Below are 21,389 nucleotides of genomic sequence, written 5' to 3'. Positions count from 1 at the left end.
ACCATAAAACCGCATTCGCCTAATCAGGAGGCATCGAAATCGTGCGCGCAATCGTTGGATGGAAAACGATCCGCGATTCGTGGTGGGACGCAGAGCGCAAGAAAACGACGTCCCGACATTTGATTGGACACGCGCGCCGCTTTAATGCCGTAATATATTCCGCATAATGGGAAGCTGAATGGCGTTCAAGGTCAAGAGTGTGCGGCGCGATTCCCACGGGAACCGGATGGCCGTGACAAACCACGCCGCAACCACGTTCGATCGCCAGGGAATCCTTCCTGCTTCGATACGCCAAAAACAAGCAACACTCGATACTTGTATACGTAAATACGACGTTTGGACACGCGATGATCCGCCGCCATTTTCTAACCGGTCGACGACCTTACTCGGAGGATATGGAAGAAAATGATTATATACATAAGGATTGTTTGATCGAATAATAATTAAAGTCTCTGAAGGCAGAGAATTTTTAAGGAAACGTGTGTATATATTTAGCATATAGAATTATTATTAGCGGATGTGGATTGAACGAACCATTTTATGTGGTATAAATATAGAATATTGTTTGTTTATAATTTATGAGAGTGTATATTATATACTTTTTCGATTAATATTTTTTTTTTAATGACAAGTGACAGATGTAATTTTATAAGTGATATTCTTCTTTTTAATTTCTCTCTAAAGTTGAATTCTCTCTATCTTTCTCTGTCTCTCTTGCTCTCTTACGGGATCTAAAATTATGGCAGTCGTTGAGTTTTAGCTATCGAAGTAACTACGTAAGTACATGTATGGGTTCGTTGAGCTTCTCGTTTAAGTGGCTGGATAAGGTTGCTTGTGAGAAATTTGAGAAGGATCTGAAGAACTTCTTTACGGTTAGTTAACTTATTAATTGTAAAGAGTTTTCGTTGCTTCTCTTGATTCATCTTGAGAACTTATTTTAAAAGATTTTCCACTCTTCTGTTTCTACATTTTTTTCTATATACGAATCGATCCAAAGATCTAAGAAATTTTCTTAAATGCAATCTTCATTTTAAACAAATACTCGAAAAAAAGGAAGAAAAAATTTCAATGAAACGAAAAAAAAAAAAAAAAGGAAAATCGAGGAATGTCGGGAACCAACAATCACTCTTACACACGAGAAATCATTTTTATTGTCGAGCATGAACAATGAGCAATAATTTAACGAAAGATCGATCGTTAAAGCGATTCTCGATGCGAATAATGAGAAGACGATTAAAAAAAAAAAAAACAATGCGCGCCAATCGAACGAGCTATCGATCAAATACATCGATCCAACACTCTCGTCGACTGTTCGCCATCATTGGCGACCAATCATCCCGAAGAACGCTCTTCCGAAAGGAGCATTTCTTTCTGGATCAGAGGTCGAGGATATCCCCAAAAATTCTCCTCGTCCCATAAACCTCATAACTCGTAATTCCTATTTTCCAAAAAATTTTCCAAAATCCTCAACACGATTCCACCTTGATCTCGATCGAATCCATCCAACCTAAAGAGAGACCGGAACATGGATAGCCGGATGTATCTCGGCAACAGGGGGCGCAGTCTTGACCAGCAGTCCGATCGGATTAATTTCTCTGCCATGAATTTGACTGACCCCATAACTGGTAACCGACGCCTCTCTATTGATGACTGGAACGTGTGCTATCTCCTTCCTCTCCACAACCGTAGGAGCAACAGCAATACCCTCCTTGGCAACAACGTTCGACGATCCATGAATCTGGCTGACACCGTGATTCGAGACAGAAGTGGTCGTCATAGAGGTTAGCTGAGCCGGAAGAACGGAGACGGTTTCTTTAACGATTGCTGGTAAAACAGGGACACTCTCTAGGACGGTAGAGACGAGCGGAAGTACCGACCGGACCACGGTCAACGGTTCAGGCTTTATCTTGACCGCGTCTTTGGGCCTTGATCCCTCGATACCCAACTGCTTGTGCAATTCTATGCGGTTCTCGTGGTAGGTGGGCGTGCGAGCGAGCACGGGCAACCCTCCCAATATGGTCTGCACAGGCAAGATCGGGTGCAGGTCGACCGGTTTCGCCTCCAACCGAGTGTTGCTGTGCACTTGAACTTGACTCTGGTGCGAGGTCGCGAGAGGGATGTTGTTGTTGTTGAGCAGAGGTTGCAACAGCAACGAGGAGGAGGTGGAAGGAGGTTGAGAGGGTGCAGCTTGTTTGTTCGTGTCGTTTTGGACACTGTCCAAAGATTGTTCTTTCTGCTCGTTTTTCTCGGGCAGAGTCGGATTAGAGTCTTGCAGGCTGCGCCTCTTGCGGCTGGACGTGGAACTTCTCTCGGCCACCGCGCTTCTCGCCAGAATGATATGGGCCGTCGTTTCCAAATCGTTCTGATTTTCGTCCGTGGGGATGTTGGTCGCGGCCACGCGGAAACCGTTGTCGTCAGCGACGTAGAAAGCTGACTGGAGAACACCATTCGCGTCCACGTAGCTGTACGAGCCACGGAGAACGCCGCTCGCGTCTTTCACTTCCTCTTTGGCGGATGGGCCACCGGCGTAACTGTACGCGTGCTCCCCGGTCACGGTGTTCTGGTATTGGTTGTATATTGGGATCGGGCTGGACAGATACGCGTATGGGAGTAAATTCAAGTGCGAGGCCGAGGCCAGGCTGAGGGCAAGAATCAATGGTATCTGGAAGAGAAGAAAAAATATTTATTTTTTCGATTATTTTCTATTTCATGGAACTATTTAAAAATGGTTTGGTTCATCCTTACAATCGATAAGCTTTTAAAATTAACTCGATTATTTGGCATTAATTAAATGAAATTAAAAGTTAGCGAGGAAAATTTTTCATATTAATTTGGATAAGGATAGCGAAAAGAAAACAATAGAAATTTCAATTTTTTTTTTCTGAATGTTTCGAATAATTAATGAATAAGATTTTTTAATTAAACAGAGTTTCTTATTTTTTGAGAATTATTTGACAATTCCAAAGAGGAATCTTTCGCAAAAATTTTTGTTTATAAATAACAGAATTTAAATTCCGACAATTTACAATTTACAAATTTACATTTTACAATTTTACAAAATTCTGACAATTTAAAAGAACGAAAGGATTCCCAAATAAATTTTTCCCAGGACGATCGTCAATGAAACCGTCTCGTGACTCTGGAATCCTTTCAAGATTGACGATTCGACGGATGGTCGAATTTTACGAACAAGAAGGTATTCTCGTCGCGTCGGAAGGACTGAGTTTATACTTGCATGAAGCCAGGGATCCTTTTTACGATCCAATAAGAAACGAACGAGTGACCACGTTGATGGCTAGAGACGCGCAGATACCCGAGCAAATCATGAAAACGAAAATACTGCTCTTGGAATCTTCCAAGACTGGCAGCATTGATTTTGAATTGTGACAGTCACGTACTTGATTTTCAAGAACGTGAAACGCGTGGAAAAATAATTTTTTTAAGATTCTACTGCTGTTCTCGAATTTAATTTAATTCGAAAAGGATCGTGATTTCAAGAAATTGAAGTGAATGAATTTCTTTCTAAATGAGAGAATGAGATATAATAATACAATAATATATAGTTTTCTCAAAAAGATTTGAAAGATTCTTTTTTGAATAGAAAAAATATTATTGGATGACTTTTCGTTAAAATATATTATCACAGAATTCCTTTCCTCTCAAAAGAATAAAAATCCCGATCAATTTATCCATTCTTCTAATTACCCACAACCCGATCCAAAAAATCAATTTTTATTCACCCTATTCTCAACACACAGTGAATCAATAAATCAACTATGTAAAAATAATAAATGCATATTTTCTTTGAAACAATTGTAGAAATATTCGTCAACGTACGTATACACATTCAGAAAATCCTGTGTTCCTGTCCACAATAGTAGATATAGATTTAGAAAGATCACTCACCAGCGACTGCATCGTGAGATAGTTTGCTCTATTCCAGTGGAACCTCCTCGCTCGACGAAGGACTGTTCGGCCTGTGCACCTTGCTTCCGATCTCGTTTTGACTTATATACATGGCGGAGGGGACGAGCGAGCCGGCGGCGGTGTCTTCGAACCAGGAACCAGAGGAATCGTCGAAGGACAGGCGGATCCGTTCACCGAATACTTGGAGACACGAGATCCCTCGATCCGGGATCCGGCATCGTTCGCCACGCCCTCTTCTTCTTCTTCTTCTTCTTCTTCAAGTTTTATTTGCTCGTCTCTCGTTTTTCTCGCCGCTTTACCCCAGGAATTAGATCCGCGATTTTCTGTAATGGGATATCGAGACAAACCGTTTGTTGGCAATTGGAATGGAAATTGGATGGAATTCGACGAGGATCGATCACGACACTCGGTGAAAAAAATTATATTATTACAGGAAATTTGTTGTTCCTATGGAAGAAATTGTTTATTTATCTCTCTTTTTTTCTGGAATGTAATTTTTATTATTCTCGTACGAATATTATATTTGTCATTCGTTGGATATTCGTTTTTTGAATATGGAGGTAAGTGGAAAATTCATTTTTTTATTTTTTTACAATTTGTAATTTTCATTTCTTCTTTTTGTGTTCGTTTATTACAAATTTCTTTCGATGTGGTTTTCGATAAGTTAAAATGGAAAATGTGACTTTTATTATTTTTGTGGGGATAAGATAGTGTAATCCTACGATATATTTACAGGTGGCCCTTAAAACCATGGTAAGAAAGAGAGGAAAAGAGAACAGTAAGTAAAATTTATACTGAATTCCTTAGTACTTTTATCTTTTTACAAATTTATATTACTCGAGGGGTATGGAACGCAGTATTTTTGCTTGCTCGATGAAAGTTTTATTTCTGCTGACCATCGTGAACCACTAATAGTTCATGGAGTACTGGAAATATCGATTCTTCTAGGTTTTAAACGAAAACTTCATCCGTGCTGATTTTAAATGAATTTTTACAAGAAAATTTCAATAATTTTTTGATTTGAAACTGATTAATTCGTATCATCATATGACATGTATATCGCAGATGTCCAAATTTCAGAACAAACGTAAAAATTGTGATTGATAAAAATTCTCCTTTTTCATAAGTAAGAATTTTTCAAAAAAAAAAAAAATTTCATTTATAAAAATGAAATATTTCTATAAATAAACGTTACATGTTCGAATCACATTTCATATTCATTCGTTCCAGAATCTCAACCTCCATAAAATAGTCGCTGAAGCAAAAAAGTACATCAAACTTGATTAAGAAAAATTTACAAGATTTTTTTCTCTCGAAGAAAGAATCCAATAAATTCGCAAAAAAGAAAATTTCTTCGAAGATCAAACGAATAATAGGACACAAAAATATCTAATTGTAATTATAGATTGCATTGTAATTTTAGTAAATCGTTTATTTTTTATCGCCCTCTCTAACTTATGTATTCTTTTAGGTATTTTACATATAAATTACATAAACAACTAAAAAATTCTTCTCAAAAATCCTTTTCTCTCTTGCTGCAAACCTTTAATCGTTCTATGTTTAATTTTCTCTCACACAATCACATTCATTTCCAATAGAAATCATTGATGAGAATCGTCAACATCGTCGAACCTTAACCTCTCTTTCGTTTCTTTTTAAATCTTTTTAAATACTAGGCGAGGGACGTGAATTCGAAAGAGTTTTCCTTTCTTGGGGCCCCATGCACAATGGAACACGTGATTGCATTTCTTCGATGCCTTTCGCGGCAACAATTCGACCGACCTTGATCGTATGATATTCCTTGTCGAAATTGTTCGGCTGCCGTTGCCTTTTTTCCTCATGAATCCTCCCTTTGTTGCAAATGAAATCGCCAAGGACGCGTTTATTCCCGGACATAGCCAGCCAAATGATCGAACGAACACGATTGTCCTTTGCGCCTCGTATCGCGGGCATTCTGGTTCGGGGGGATAATGGCGACCGAGGAGCAATAGGAATTATTTGTCAGTGTCAACGAAAACACGAGGGAAAGGAGTGTGGAGAAATGGATTCTTGAGTTTCAAATACCACTGGATGGTATGCGCATCTTTTTGATCTGTTTTTTAAGTTTGGAAGCTAGGTGGCGTTGTGTAGTTATTTATGGAAAGGTTGGCAAGAGATTGATTGTTTTCGATAAGATGAAATATATGAAAATAAGTAAATGGTTTTTCGTTTTCGTGATTTCAACGAAAATTTTTGCCTTTGATAATTAATCGCAAAATTTCAATCTTATCTTAAGTATTTGAGTTAAGTTTTTCTCACTGATCTTGTTTTCTAGTTTGAAGATAGATAAAAATAATTTAGTTATTTATGGATTGGAGAAAAATTAATAATTCTGGATAGCACAAAATATATAAGAAATTATTGTTTTTTATAATTCTTTTAACATATTCAACACGCAATATCTTTGTAAGATTTTAACTTAATTGTAGAAATTTCAATTTTATCTTAGATTCTTGGATGATATTTCTTATTAATCTATTTTTAAATTTGGAAATAGATGGCGCAGCATAGTTATGTGTGTGTAGTTATTTATGGAAAAATTCGTCAGAAATTGATAGTTCTATTACCTTTTTTAAATGCTACATTTAATAGTATTCCTTTCTGAGTTAAAAATTTGTTATTTATTCCTATCTAACTTCCAATCAGTTGCTTACTTCACAAATTATTTCTTCTTTCAATTTCTTACTTGATATAGTTCATCAACAAAAAATAATTTTGAAAAATGGAACATGTCTCTCAGGATTTCTATATTCAAAGTGATATTCATGATATTTCTCAAAATTTTTCGTTATTGGTCAACATTCGAAGTTAGCGTGTAACTACGCGTAGGCGATGGTTCTAAGGCGCGAAGAGTCTCGATCGTCTGTTTTTTCTTTAGCTACCGAGAATTGCCAAGCACGCATGTAGGAAGTAACAAGATTCTTTCGTAGGCGAGTTTCACTTGACAAAGTATAGATAATCAAGGGAATAGATATCTATCTTTAAAATTAGAAAAATTAGAAATATAAAGAGAAAAGAAGATGAAAAAAATGAAGAAAAAAAAAATAAAATAAAGATAGAGATGTGATAATCATTGAAGTAAAAACGATATATGAAAAAAATATATGGCTTTGAGGATTAATATCTCAAATTTTGGAATTAATATGTAATATTAAAAATTCATATTTTGATTTTTGAATAATAAAGAGTGTTGAAAGTAAAAAATAAAAAATGTATAAAAAATTAAATATTTAATTTTGAAGTACAAGGTAAACTTCCAAAATTTATAAAAAGTTGGAAAAAATCATATATATATATATAGGATTTAAAAAACAAAGATATAAGATAAATGAATTGTTTAAGTATTAATTTTTTCATTTGTTTGAAAACTTAAAATTGATTCAAAAATTTATTAATGAATGTAAAATTGTAAAAATCGATGAACATACGTATCTTAGTTTGAAATAAATCATCATATTATCTTTCACAAATTTCAGTTAATTAAAGGCAATCTTAATATTCTATAATAATTAGACAATTTTTTATAATTGATGCATTCATTAAAATTTTACTTTAACTGTAAAAATATTTTAAATTATTGAAAAATTAAATCTATAGAAGAAATATATCTCTCAATTTATTTTGTCAAATCATTGATATTCTTTGTACAATTGTATCATAAAATTTTAATTAAAAAAATGATATTAGCATTCTATTTTTTATAAACGAAAATTAAATTTAAATCTTTTACATTATATTGTAACTGTTATATGAGTTATTACGTAGTGCAAACGTAGTTTAGAATTCCAAGATACCGCAGTCAGTGTAGCATTTTCGGAAAAAATGTTGGAAACCACTCGGACCACGCCTACGCTCTCAGAGATCCGGTCACATATTTGCGGAGATCGCCACATGTCGTAAACAACATAAACATAATGCAGTCGTACCACACTCGATGTACACACATAATATATATATATATATATATATATATATATCCCACAAATATCTCGATATCAGTTTTGGTAATAATTAAATAAAATAATGGAATGAACGAAAAAAAAAGACGACCGAAAATGTCGATGACTTAAATAAATCTTTCTAGATGATTCTTTTTTTAAATAGGCGAAACATAACACAATATTTTGTATAGTATTATTGCGTTATGTAATTAAAAAAATTAAAATAAAAATGCCAATTGTACATAAAATATTAATGATAAATTTAGAAAGGATAGATATTTAAATTATAATTTCAATGTCGAAATGAATTATACTATTAGAAATGTGATTTAAATTTCTTCTGGTTCAATTCGCAGATGTAATACTTCTAAACCTCTGATCACAGTCATTCTTAAGATTTTTGCTGCTTCTATGGCTTTGTAAATACTAGCGGATGATACCACTGGTTCATCATTGACTTGTGTTATGATATCGCCAGCTTGTAAACCTCCTCTGAAATTTGTTCATAAAAATATAATTTTTATTTATTATCATTAATAATATAAATAATAATTAGGAAACATACAGATGTGCTGGCGATCCTACGATCACTTTATAAACAAGAACACCATATCTTATGTTATGTGGAATTCCTTTTAATTTTTTTTGCAATTCGTAAAAAAGATCCGGTGTAAGCGTTAGCATTGTGATTCCGATATATTGAGTTTTTGTTTTTTCCATTGCGAATTGTGTACCTAATATATTTATATATTAATATTATTTTATTTTACAATGATATATTAAATATTTCTTATTTCATTTAAATGCTATACCTTTGTTTTTTCTGCGTAATTCTGCTTTTCTTAAAAAATCTTTGGCATAATCTATAGGTATAGCAAAAGAAATACCACTTGTCACTTTCATTGCATTTATACCAATTGCTTCTGCATCCAAATTAACTAATGGACCACCTGAATTTCCAAACTAAAAAATGATAGTATATAATAGAATATTTTAATATAAATTTTTATATTAAAAGTTTAATATAAATTAAAATAATGATAGTGAAACACTAACAGTGATTGCAGCATCTGTTTGAATGTAAGCCATCTGTTTATTAAGAAGACCAAGTTCTTGGCTATGTCTATTTACACTACTTATTACACCACTTGTTATTGTGTTACTTAAAGCTAATGGAGATCCAATAGCAACCACAAATTCTCCAGGTCTAAGATTTGAAGAAGAACCAAGTTTCATTACTGGTAAATTTGTCTATAGAAAAAATTAATAATAACAATTTAAAAATATATAAATAATTATATAAAATAATATAAAAAAATATATGAACCTTGTTAATTCGTACAGTTGCAAGGTCACTATGCACGTCAATGTCCTCCACAGTACCAGTATAAACACTTCCATCATAAAGACGTACCTGTGAAATAGATTGCATAAAAACTTCTGAAAAAATATGTTTAATATTAATTCCTGTAATATAAGAATATTTATATAAAATACCACCAACATTACCTTGACAGTTGTATGGGGTTTAGCAGTAACAACATGAGCATTTGTCAATATTAAACCATCTGATTCGACAATAAAACCAGATCCATTGCTTATATTGAATGGTTTACCTGTTTGAAAATCAAATCTATTTTCTCATTAATAATTACTGTTAATTATAATTATTTAGTTATCTTTATAAGTATAAATATTTACCTTCTGTTATTTTGAATTTCTATGTACACTACTGCAGGTGCTGACTTTTCTACCACATCGGCTATAAAATTATATTTATTTCTATTATTACCTCCATCCCAAGAAACTGGTTTAGCATATATTGTGAACATAGATTTTATCAAGTTGCTAAATCGGTTTTGACAATCGTCCTTCCATTTATACAAAACATAACCAAAACCAGAAAAGAAAATGGTATAAAACAAGACATTTCTAACTGTTTTTTCAGAAGTTCGAAATTTTTTATCTTGTTGATGCGAACATTTATATTGCGAAAAACGATTCACGCATGAAACTGTTAAGAATTGTTTATACTGGAAGTGATTTCTTCTTAAAACGGTCCAAGATGTTCGGGTCAAGGGGGCAGCCATTTTTCGACTCCCAATAAGAGAGTGTCGGTTGTATTTTTAAATCCCGCGAAAATCGATTTATACATGAAAATTTATGAAACACAAAATTATTGAAACTTTATATCAAGAAAATTCTAATAAATATAAGATGTAAGATAGATTTAAAATTTAATCGGAATTGTTTTTAATAAATATAAATTTTACGAAACAAGTATAAAGAAGGAGAGTAAATATAAAATAATTATAAGGACAGAGATAAAATGAAAATTCGAAAATCAACGCCATCTCCAGAATACTGCAAAAAAAAGAACGAAACAAAGAGAATAGAAAGTAAAAAAAAAGGATAGAGATATAAAATAAGAATTTATTGTTAATTCAATTAATTTATGAGCATTAAAAATATCTTTTTTAAAGTACTCAAGAGATAACATTGATTCTCAATTTTTTGAAAAAATGTCTTTGGTGCATAAGAAATAATAGTTATTATAATTATACTATTTCTTCTCTTACTATATACACTCCTTATTTATATATATTTCATCTACGACAGTTTAGAAATGATTCTAATTCCTGAATTTTTATTTTATCTCTTGTCTTTCTTTTACTATTTATTCTTTTTGCCTATACGTGCTTATTACGTATGATATAGATAAAATGATATAGAATGAGAATAAATACTTTTATATAAATACTTTTATCATTTCTCTTTCAAAAAAAAATAATTGTAAAAAATATTGTAAAAAAATGGTATTTTTTTTTTTCAATTATATTTCATAAATTACATTTATTTTATTAATGTGAAATTTATTTCTTTAGTTAATTTTCAAAATCATCACAAGAAATTTTGAATTTCTTTTATTGAAGTACACATATTTTACATCAATAAGAGATCTTATTTACAATATAATTATACAGAAATGATTTATAATCTTTGTTTATAACAATTATATTACGTTTCTTGTTTTTTTACTTTTTTTTTTGTATTTACTATTCCGTTTGATTGATTATTTAAATTCACTTTTTTACTTATTTTTAAGAGTTTAGGTTTTTTCAAAGTTTTCAGTTTGACTTCTGTTGTCTTTTCTTTTTTTTTTTTTATTTCCAATTTGTTCGATGATTTTTTAATATTTTTTGTTATTGATGTTTTTTTTTCATTTTCAAATTCTCGTGAATCATCTATCTTTTTCTTTTTTATGTTGTTAATCATTATTTTTTCATCAATAACTTTGCGTTTTTTAATTTTTTTTGTCTTCTCTGTTTGAATTTCTTCGTTTATATTACATTCTTTTTCAGTATGACCTAATAATAAATAAATAAATAATAAATAATAAAACAAAATTTTATATATACATTATATTATTTTCATTAAGAAAATGAAAATTACATACCAATTTCGTTACATTTAAAACATTTTCCAGTAACTTTGGGCTTTCGGCCGCACAAATGTTTTGCCACGATACATCTTTTACAAGTTTCGCAATGCTTCCAGTAAGGTTTCACACATCGTTTGCATATATCACAGTGTTTATATGTAAGACCATTTTTTGAGGTACACTCTTGACATTTTTTACAATGCTTATTCTCTTTACCAACCCATTTTTGACATTTTTTGCAATATCTATAGCCATTCGATTTCGGAAGTTCGACTAAATTTAATGGTATATTTGTAAAAATTCTAATAGGTGATGGCAATTTAGTACCATTGGAATCATTTAAAAATAATGGATGATTATCATAAGCTACTTTATAATCAGTCATGCTCAAATCTTTCAAACCTCCTGATATACCAGGAGGATTACTTTTTTGTTTCATTATAGATTCCATAAAATATGGAAATATAAACATAATTTTTAAACAATCACTTTCATTTTCTATATTATTCCATTTCTTATGAAATTCAGAAATTTTTTTTATAGTCCAAGATATTGGTTCCACTCGACTACCAAATGGTGGATCACAGATCAAATAAGTATGTTTCCCCTTATTTTGCATAAGAAAATCTTTAAACACATGAATGGCACTTTCATTAAAAAAATGATTATTCAATAGATTATACCAACAATAACTTAATGGTCCAAAAAAATTATGCTATAAATTAGAAAACACAAATATGCATTATACTGATATAATTTACTTTAGTATAAATTTATTTGATTTAATGAATTTTTAAATAAACTTACAAATCTTCCATCAAAATCTAATAAGAGTGAAGATATTGTATCTTCATAATTTTCTAGAATATATTCATGAATCTTTGGAGTACCTATGCAAAGAATCTGTGTTGCTCCTAATTTCACAAGTATATTTACTATATCTTCCGTTGTTTGCTTTGTAAAGAAATATTGAGCTTCCTGCTTAGAATTTTCTATAGGTTTTAAAATTTCTGTTGGATGTTTCATCTCATAATCTGTAAGATTTTCTTTTATGTCATGATTTTTATGTTTGTTCATCACATCTTTCTCAATTTTGGATATCAATTGCTCACAAGTATGACAATAGCATCTATTGTCTGGAGTTACAGACATTACATCATTAAAATGAACATATAATGATCTATGACGATAACGAGACATAAATTGTTTTTTCTGTTGTTCCCATTTAGTTGCTTGTTGTTTTGTCAGTTTTTCTCCTTCTTTCAAATAAAATTTGCATGTCTTTCTCTCGCGACAAGCAGAACACACATAAAACTTTTCTAATTTGCCATTTTCATATGTGCCAAATAATAATGTTGGTCCTATATAAATAAAAATATCATTGTAAATATTTTACACTATCTTTCCACGATAAAAAATTTTGATATGAAATATTACCATGTGGACATTGAGGATGTTTACTCAAATCCGACCAAAAACATTCCATGTTTAATAATCAATGAAAGCAAAATTAACAAATAGTTTAAAAATAATTATTTATATTAATATTTACTATAACGAAAACTTAAGCATACTTTTAAGAATACTTTATTTACTATATAATTAAATACTTATTCATAAAACTTGTCATCTTATGCGAAACATTCACTCATGCAAAAACAAAACATACCACGTGGTTTGCATAGCGATATAAACTTAATCGATTTTCAACGCGATTCGAGTGTCACTTGCGATTATCGAAACTACTTTAAACATTTTACTTCTCTTAATAAGTTTTCAATTTAAATAAATTTGATCGAAAATGATAATGTAGAAAGAATTGATTTTTAATGAATTAATTTTAGTAATTAGATTAAAGATTTTTTTTAAAGTGATCAATTGCTTAATATCCAATATCTATTGATTTAAATATAAAAATATGTAATATATAAAATTTGAAAGAAAAATATTTTATTTTACGAAAATCATTTTATTCAAAAAAAGAGCAAAATATTAGGTACGTATATTAGATATTCCATATAATTTTAAAATTTAATTAATAAATGATTTTTAATTTTGAATTAATATTAAAGAATTATTATAAAAAATAGACAAGAATTGTAATTTAATAAATTATGAAAAAAAATATTTTTCTCATACAATATTTTATTAATAATGTTTAAAAAATTTAGAGCCATTAATTAAATTTATTTGTATTTTATTATAACTTTTTTTTCTACAATTGCTGTTATTTACTGTATCACATGTATGTATAATATTTTATATATATATATATATATATATATATGTTTTCAAAAACATAACTGTAATATAATGTATATATATGTATATATTACATATATAAGGCAATTTAAGCCTCTACAGGCTATAAACATCTTCGTGCGTTGTTTTGTCATGATTGTTTGTAATGTTTTATCGTAAAAATACAGATAATACATTATGTTACAATATTTGAATGTTCAATTTTAATTGGACCATAGATATACATACAAAAAAGAGAACAAAAAAATAAATTTTTCATTCTTCGGTAATTTTTATAATACTGTATCAATAAATAAATATCTGAGATTGTTAAAATTATTTTAAAAATAAGAGATATCTAGATATATCAAGAATGAATACATGAGCATAAAATTCATGAGTCAAATTTTTTTAGCTAATGAAAACAGTTGTTATTTGTGTGATTTTAAAGCATTTCTAAATAATTTATAGAATCGACACATTTTATTTTTATTTTCTTCTTTTTTTTATTTTTTTATTTTAATTATTTTTAGTTGTGTTTATTCTGTTAGATAATATATTATCACAGACTATCCATTTGCAGTTAGGAAAAACATTTACTAGAAAAATTTGTTTATCTTCTACTGACATATCAGTGCAACTATGAATATGTTTATGAAATACTAATACTTACTATAATTAAATTAAATTATTCGTATATACAAAGTATTAGCCATCTAGAACTGTAACTTGAATTATTTGGTCTAAATTGTATATATAATATTAAATAACAACGTATATTTTTTTCTCATAATCTATATAATTATTTTTCTATAATTCGTTAAATATAGTATACATAATACTGCAACTGTGCAAGTATATAAATATTGTGATTGTTCTTTTTTTTTTTTATAATTTCATAAGGAAAATAATGTAACATCACGAACAAAGTATTTTTTTCTTTTCTATTCTTCATTTTGTTTCTTATAATTATTCTAAAACTAAGATATTACGGCTGAATGTATATATTTTACATATTTAATAATTCGCTTATTATACACATATTTTTAAAGAGAATATTTTTGCCAATCCATCTTTGTTGCTATACTTTCGTTTTATTCAACTAGTAACATTATTCATTAGACTAAAAACTTTTTAATGAATTTTTTATATATACATAATTGACTACAAAGCTTCTTCATTCAGCTTGCTGCATAAACTATGAATGTTTACAAGTATTACAAGTACAGTTTACAAATATCATGCATACACGTGAATCTTGAAATTTACAAAAAAAAAAAAAAAGGATTATAAAATATATTACAAATAAATAAAATCACAAAAAATAGAAAAATATAATTATGCAGCAAGCATTGGAGCTTCAAAGAATAAGAATTAAATTTCATTTATATAAGCAGTATGTTTTTTTTTTTTTTTTTTTTTTTTNNTTTTTTTTTTTTTTTTTTTTTTACGATAAATTTACAATTCCACATTTCTAAAGTCTAAATGCAATGCTTTGATTGGAAAAATTCATAAAAAGGCTATCGCCATGAAAATTTTGTATAAATATGCCGAAAGCATTTTGTGAATAGATAATCAGTTCGTATAGGCTTCAAGAGCTCATTGCTCTTTTTCGATGTAGAGTAATAGAAAATTTTTAAGACACACACAAATGGACTTGCTGCAGATTAAATATTGACCACATTGTACTTTAGTGAAGTAATTTTTTTTTCGTGAAAGAATATATAGAAAGGATCTTATCAATTAATCATTTTTTGTCTTTTGTTTTCTTTTTTTTTTTTTGCACAAAATTTTTGTTAGCAAGATGGCAGTAATTGAAATTTAAAAAATAATTATACATATCATACACGTGCATTGAGATGTTCGACGTAAATTATAAAATATTAAAAATAACAAAAACAGCTATGCAAAAATATATCTAAATTATTTATCCGTTACTATATTCAGACTTTATACTATTCATGAAAAGTTATAAAGCTATTAGTTTAGATTGACACGAACCCCATCTTTCCTGTAATTTTCGACGCTGTTCTACATGATGATCTGAAAGATTTCTTGATAATCCTACATGTCCTGTCTTTAATTTTCTAGGATCTAAATTTGCTCCTAAAGTTTGCACACCTTTCGCAAATTTTGAAAAAGGTGATAAGATATCTTTGGCAGTAGATGCCACAGGACTCGCAACATTTGTTATATTAGTTTTTATCGATTTCAAAGCAGACTCACTCTGAGAAGATGTAATATTTAAACTTAAATCTTGCTCAGATGTGGATCTCTTTTTATCTAGTAATCTGTTTTCCGTCTGCAATTTATTTCCATTTGTATCACTAAGTGTCAGCTTACTATCAACTTCTCCAGTCGAATGACTAATATTTTTGGACAAATTCAATGTGGATGGAGGAAGAATTCTTTCCTTGTCCTCTGTCACACTTTGTATAGTTATTTCTGGTGTTTTTTGAGGAGATGCACTTACAGTACTGGCTCCAGAACCAATCTGTGGCACATTTAAAACTTCTTTATCAGAAATTTGTTCAGATAATTTGTTAGGTCGTATTGACAAATTTTGGTCTTCATTGTTCTCATCAGATTCAACGACATCAGCATTTTTAACACCCATTATAATACCAATAGATGGAGTATAAGCTTCCATCAAATTCTTATCATGACTGAAATTCTCTGGCTTTTCTAAAGGAACAGTAGATATACCAATGTTTTCATCATCACTACTACTACTACTATTACGTCTTCCTTGCACATTGCCTAAAATATCTCTGCCTCCAAGAGTGAAAATAGGTTTGGAAGCTGCTTCAGATTTCCTGCCTATGCTTTTCGCTATATCAATTGGTTTTCTAGCGCTAAAGCTATGACTTAACTTATTTAATTTGCTAAATTGTTCAGACATGTTATTTAAAGCTTTCGTTCCTGCAACGATAAAATAATTTGAAAGTTATTGATGTAGATTTTATAAATATGTGCACATTATCAAAATTCTTATATTTATTATGGAAAAAAGAAATTTTTTTATAAAACATACCTGCGCTTTTAAGAGCTAATAACTGTGTTTCTGAGACATTTCTAGTTAATTCTGGAAATGACGAGATATCAAGTAGACCCGTAGTTCCTTTACTATTCACTAACTTACTCTTTCGTCTATCTAACGTAACATTCATTGCTATAGGAATCTTTGGTAAACTGTTTATATCCATTGCTACAGAGATAGCTTCGCAAATTGATTTTAAAGACTCTGAAATATGTAAATCAACATGGTATAATTGAAATTATATATTAGAGCATAATAAATCGTGTTCTACCTATACTTTCTTCTTCTGTCTTTATAACAACAGCCATATTATTAAAAAATCGTAAATTTGTACTCCGGAACATATGAAAATAACCATATTCATTCGCCATTTTATAATTTATTCTAATGCAATGGAAATGTTTATTTTTAAAAAGAGAAACCGAACTTTCGGGTTGGCCAAATTCAATTAATACAATATCTTCAAGTGGAACTCTTTGGTAATTTGTGACTTTGTCGATTTGATCATCATAATCAGCTACATAATAACTATCGTGTGTTAATATTAGAATGGTGTCCATTTCTGTCTCTGTTAAGTCACCAGTTCTGTTAAAATAAATTATAAAAAAAAATAATAATATTAAAAATAAATTTAAATATTATAAATTTAAAAAAATAAAAAAATGAATTTCTAACATACACAGGATCGGCATCTATAAGACCCCAACTGCCTAAAATAACTTCTGGATCGGGTATAAGTAATTTCTTGCAATCTTCTATTAGTAATTTCACGTGAATTGCTGTAGCGGCGTTGTCTTCTTCTTCGGTACGCTCTTGAAATACTTCTTCGTTTACAATATTTCCTAACATCATATCGATCGTGGCTTGTCTATAGACATCCTTGAAGCGATTTAAATAGTATCTGAAAATATATAGGTCTCCTAACTGTTTCCGTCAAGACTATAATTAAAAATAAAATAAAAAAAATATGAAATAAAAAAAATGACGATAAAAAATACTGTCTTGAAGGAGTCAGGATAGTTTTCTTCAGAGATAGTTTTCTTCTTTCTCTTCAAATTAATATTTGTTTAGATTAAATTGAAAATCAAGCAATTATCATGCAAACAAAAACGAGCAAAAAATGCAATATCAAACTGATAATATGTGAAGTATAGTTTTAATATAATTGTCATTATTCGTTGTTTGGATAAAGCAACAATTGGTTTGAAGTTTTAATATATATTTTATTTATTTGCTCGATTGAAAAACATTCAACCCAAAGCTGAGAACGAACCTTGCCAAATCATACATAGCACTGGCATAAAGAAAGTCAGAATAGGTGGCAAGTTGAAGCTCTATATTTGGTGGTTTCGCGGGTATTAACTCAAGACAACAATTATCAAGGATGTCTAAATAATGCGACCAATCGGTATTCAGTTGATTAACATCGATGGGATTTCCTAGCAAAGTATCTATCGCTGCTTGACGTATATCATCCATAAAGTGTTGCTGAAAATATCTATTGAAAAATGAAAGGATAGTGTCAAGGATCTATGTATGTATAATATATGATAGTATTTAATTAATGATCATGACTCAAAAAAAAAAAAAAATTAAATGTTATTGATATCTAATGATTATACGAATAATATAATATAATGATTTATTTTTTTTAAGAGAATTACAATACCTAATAGATTATATGTTTGCGAAATATTTTGAACAATAAAAAATAATCGTAAAATGATATATTGTGTAGGATATGTGAATGAATATGGTATTCTACTATAATGCGAATTGTGTGTTATAATTGTTATCCAATTATACCTGTTCGCAGAATTTACGCCATCTTTCATTAACCCGGTAAATTTTCTTTCTCCTGTTCTTGTATAATCTCCCTATAAGCAATAAAAGAAACTACAATCATAGAAATTCTGCAATATTTCGATTGAGCTTTTGTTTCTAATTAATAATTAATTATTAAAACATTAAAAAATCATATATTTCTATCATTGGTACGAACCTTCAGAGCATTTGTACCAGCATACTGTTTACTGATAATATCGCCGTTATTTGCCCAAAGCAATTGAAACGTTTGTCTAATATTCGTCGGTAATGTTCCGTCCGGTGGTATTAATCCTAGCTTTGAAAACTGCATTTCCATAACAGCTTTACCCAAAGCAGTTTGCACCACGTTTGTTCTATCTAAACAATCTATGCAATTCACTCGAAACACTCCCTTCTGCATGCAAATTGTGCCTTGTTTATCGCGCCAACAATACCCCATGTCTGTCAATACTGTAGCCAATTCACTGACCAGAATAGATACATTTTCAAAATGCATTCCTCGACTGTGTTAGGTACAAAAAAACATTTAGCGACAATTCCAAATATTCCATTAGTTTCTTTACAATTGCTTACCAATATTCGTGAAAATCGAATGTTGTATAAGTTATATTAGGATTATTGTAATTTAATACATGATTACTATAAGCTTCCCAAATTATTTTCTCCTTGCCTGTTTGCTCTACAAGATTCACAATACAAACTGGACCATACAAACCAAGCTCTTCGGTAAAATGTTTTTCAAATGCAAGCTGTGTTTCTGCTTCATCTAAAAAATTATAAATTATAAATTATTGAAATATAAATAAAATGTTTTTTAATTACCTCTGTCTATATGAGGTGGAGGTTTGTATTTATAACCAGGTTGGGACCAATATACTGGTACACTGCCTCGTACTTGAACAAAAGATACTTGATGATCATGATACCAAACTAATTGCTCTGTTTCTACATAGTTTGCACATTTGCCCTCATCATCGACACCGCGTCGTTTATATCTTTATGATAAAAAAATTAATTTTTTTAAATAATTAAAATTAAGTTTAAAATAATATATGGAATAAAAAAAAAAATTACCTTGTTCCTGCACGAAATCTACTTCTTCTTGATATAATTGCTAAATTAAAAATTTCATGATGAGGTTGTTCATCAATGCCCATTTCTACTTTGCATTTTTCTATTTGTACATATCCTTGAATAACTGGTAATATCCACCAAGTTGCTTTGTCTGTCTACAAAAATTAAATATTTTTTTCAATAAATATCTAATAAAAATAAATTTAAGTTTAAAAAAAAAAACTAACTTTCAAATTAATTATATCTTGCAACATATGTTTATTCCAAAAAAATCTATCATCCACTTTTTGCCAAAGTTGTTTATTTTGTTCTTCTTCATTATATTGTGATTCTGTGGCACAAAGCCTTTGCAGACTATTTGTGATATCACCAGTTTGACAGAAATAAAAGGAATCAGTTTCGGTGAAAATTTTATTTAATTCTTCTAAGATTCTTTTTTCAAATCTTTCCTTATCTTTAACAATGTTTCTCTTACTTACTGTAGATTTCACCTATAGATATTTTTATCAATATATAATTTTTTATATAATTAAAATTTTTATTTCTAATTAAATAAAGATAATTTACTTGAGATGTTGCAAGTGCAGCTGCCTGTTGAGTAGTATTTTTTATAGTGTTTGTAGCACTTTTAATAGTTCCCCATGTTTTGGCAAATGTTGCTTTTTGTGGCACATCAAATAGGCCACCTTGGCTTTTTTTCTTTGGCAAATTCTGATGCTTTTTGCATGGCAAAAGTCCAATATCATTATTTTCACTGCCAAAATGCAAAAATGCAATTGATTTAATTTTATATATAATATGACCTCCATATAATTCTCCAGCTGGTAAAACTTCCTTAATTAGCATTAAACGTGGTTCTAATACACATGGTTGTTCTATTTTTCCAACAATTCCATATAATATTCCAAGACATTCTAAATCTTTTGGAGAGGCCCATTCCCAATCTACAAAAAAATTGTAAGTAATAAAATTTTATTAAAATATTAATATAAAAAAATTTTAATCCAATATAACTTTGTGTTCTATTTAATTGTATTACTTAGACCACATGTCATATCTTTATATAATTTATAAACTGTAGCTATTGCAAAATCATGTGCAAACATTCATTTAAGATATATCCATATTTTCTATTATGTTAATAACGATAATTTAATTATGATTTAATTTAAAATTTTTGATTTTATCATGAGTATTATTACAAAATTGAAAATTTATAAATTAAAATTATATGAGTAATTAAGATTACGTGAAATTTTTTTGATTATGTTACAAAATTTGAAAAATTGAAGATGTTTTAAAAAGAACAATGAAACGAAAATTACAATGTATATCGTACTTGACACGAATGTATATACACTTCTGTCAAATTAGAACTGTGTACCCACCCGATTTAGCGGAAAACTCTCCTGTGTACTTGTCACACCATAGACTATGTCTTTCTTTTACGAAAATGAAATGCGTATCGGTACGGAACAATTCCATGCTTCCGTCTTTTCCACTGTATAATAGTTTTTACGCAGCATGTGGAACGTCAATCTCCGAAAATCTGCCTATGATAGGCACTTCGCCATCTTGCTCGTATATAAGACTAACAACGGGTTCGTAATATACAATATACATAATACTACATTACATTTTAGAGTGACAAAAAATAGATGGCGATCGGATAGAGAATTAATAACATATAATATATTTTTAAATCTTTAAATGACAAAAATTAATGATTCAAGCTTATAAAATTTGTTACATTATAATTTATAATTAATAGCATTAAAGTGATTTTGTATTTTTCAAATACACTTTATAAATTTTATAAAATATTAATATTTTATTTAAATTTTTTTGTAATATTTTT

At 29.5% G+C, this 21,389-nt stretch overlaps 3 protein-coding genes and 1 pseudogene across 4 annotated transcripts; all 4 read right to left on the bottom strand.

Annotated features, from left to right (window-relative positions):
- Positions 1-1,507: 1,507 nt before the first annotated feature.
- LOC122714009 lies at positions 1,508-4,178 on the bottom strand (annotated as a pseudogene).
- Positions 4,179-7,558: 3,380 nt separating this feature from the next.
- LOC122713768 (serine protease HTRA2, mitochondrial) lies at positions 7,559-9,997 on the bottom strand. The gene is made up of 7 exons (XM_043934516.1): positions 9,609-9,997; positions 9,417-9,540; positions 9,235-9,321; positions 8,964-9,158; positions 8,720-8,870; positions 8,473-8,641; positions 7,559-8,399 (listed from the first exon to the last, which is right to left on the bottom strand). The coding sequence occupies exons 1-7, from the start codon at positions 9,995-9,997 to the stop codon at positions 8,237-8,239; spliced, it is 1,278 nt and encodes a 425-aa protein (XP_043790451.1). The 3' UTR covers positions 7,559-8,236.
- An 818-nt stretch (positions 9,998-10,815) lies between these two features.
- On the bottom strand, positions 10,816-13,008 carry LOC122713832 (rRNA N6-adenosine-methyltransferase ZCCHC4). The gene is made up of 4 exons (XM_043934625.1): positions 12,787-13,008; positions 12,157-12,710; positions 11,365-12,064; positions 10,816-11,275 (listed from the first exon to the last, which is right to left on the bottom strand). The coding sequence occupies exons 1-4, from the start codon at positions 12,833-12,835 to the stop codon at positions 10,926-10,928; spliced, it is 1,653 nt and encodes a 550-aa protein (XP_043790560.1). The 5' UTR covers positions 12,836-13,008; the 3' UTR covers positions 10,816-10,925.
- A 2,015-nt stretch (positions 13,009-15,023) lies between these two features.
- Positions 15,024-21,260, bottom strand: LOC122713774 (phosphatidylinositide phosphatase SAC2). 2 transcript variants are annotated; one of them, XM_043934532.1, is made up of 13 exons: positions 20,920-21,260; positions 20,099-20,475; positions 19,759-20,022; positions 19,532-19,686; positions 19,280-19,452; positions 19,031-19,223; positions 18,633-18,960; positions 18,437-18,507; positions 17,904-18,128; positions 17,310-17,531; positions 16,902-17,215; positions 16,625-16,834; positions 15,024-16,512 (listed from the first exon to the last, which is right to left on the bottom strand). In XM_043934532.1, exons 1-13 carry the CDS (start codon positions 21,014-21,016, stop codon positions 15,560-15,562), a joined length of 3,582 nt encoding a protein of 1,193 aa, XP_043790467.1. In that variant the 5' UTR covers positions 21,017-21,260; the 3' UTR covers positions 15,024-15,559. The 2 variants fall into 2 exon arrangements, with proteins under 2 accessions (XP_043790467.1, XP_043790468.1); XM_043934533.1 differs by lacking the exon at positions 17,904-18,128 and having other exon boundaries at positions 20,920-21,259.
- Between the last annotated feature and the right edge of the window lie 129 nt (positions 21,261-21,389).

The sequence above is a fragment of the Apis laboriosa genome, unplaced genomic scaffold (genome assembly GCF_014066325.1).
Source record: "Apis laboriosa isolate Shangri-la unplaced genomic scaffold, ASM1406632v1 scaffold26_cov146, whole genome shotgun sequence".
NCBI lineage: Eukaryota > Metazoa > Arthropoda > Insecta > Hymenoptera > Apidae > Apis > Apis laboriosa.
This window is presented reverse-complemented; position numbering and strand designations above follow the sequence as displayed.

Bases quoted from the DNA above. Each gene is read 5' to 3' on its own strand.
- LOC122713774 (XM_043934532.1), bottom strand. From the start codon at position 21,016: ATGGAATTGTTCCGTACCGATACGCATTTCATTTTCGTAAAAGAAAGA. The intron at 20,023-20,098 runs GTAAATTATCTT...AAATATCTATAG, and splicing joins CTGCACTTGCAACATCTCAA to GTGAAATCTACAGTAAGTAA. The intron at 19,224-19,279 runs GTAATTAAAAAA...ATAATTTTTTAG, and splicing joins TCCACCTCATATAGACAGAG to ATGAAGCAGAAACACAGCTT.
- LOC122713768 (XM_043934516.1), bottom strand. From the start codon at position 9,997: ATGGCTGCCCCCTTGACCCGAACATCTTGGACCGTTTTAAGAAGAAAT. The intron at 9,159-9,234 runs GTTCATATATTT...TTTTTTCTATAG, and splicing joins CAACTGTACGAATTAACAAG to ACAAATTTACCAGTAATGAA. The intron at 8,871-8,963 runs GTTAGTGTTTCA...ATCATTTTTTAG, and splicing joins AAACAGATGCTGCAATCACT to TTTGGAAATTCAGGTGGTCC.
- LOC122713832 (XM_043934625.1), bottom strand. From the start codon at position 12,835: ATGGAATGTTTTTGGTCGGATTTGAGTAAACATCCTCAATGTCCACAT. The intron at 12,065-12,156 runs GTAAGTTTATTT...TCTAATTTATAG, and splicing joins TAGATTTTGATGGAAGATTT to CATAATTTTTTTGGACCATT. The intron at 11,276-11,364 runs GTATGTAATTTT...ATTTATTATTAG, and splicing joins TTTTAAATGTAACGAAATTG to GTCATACTGAAAAAGAATGT.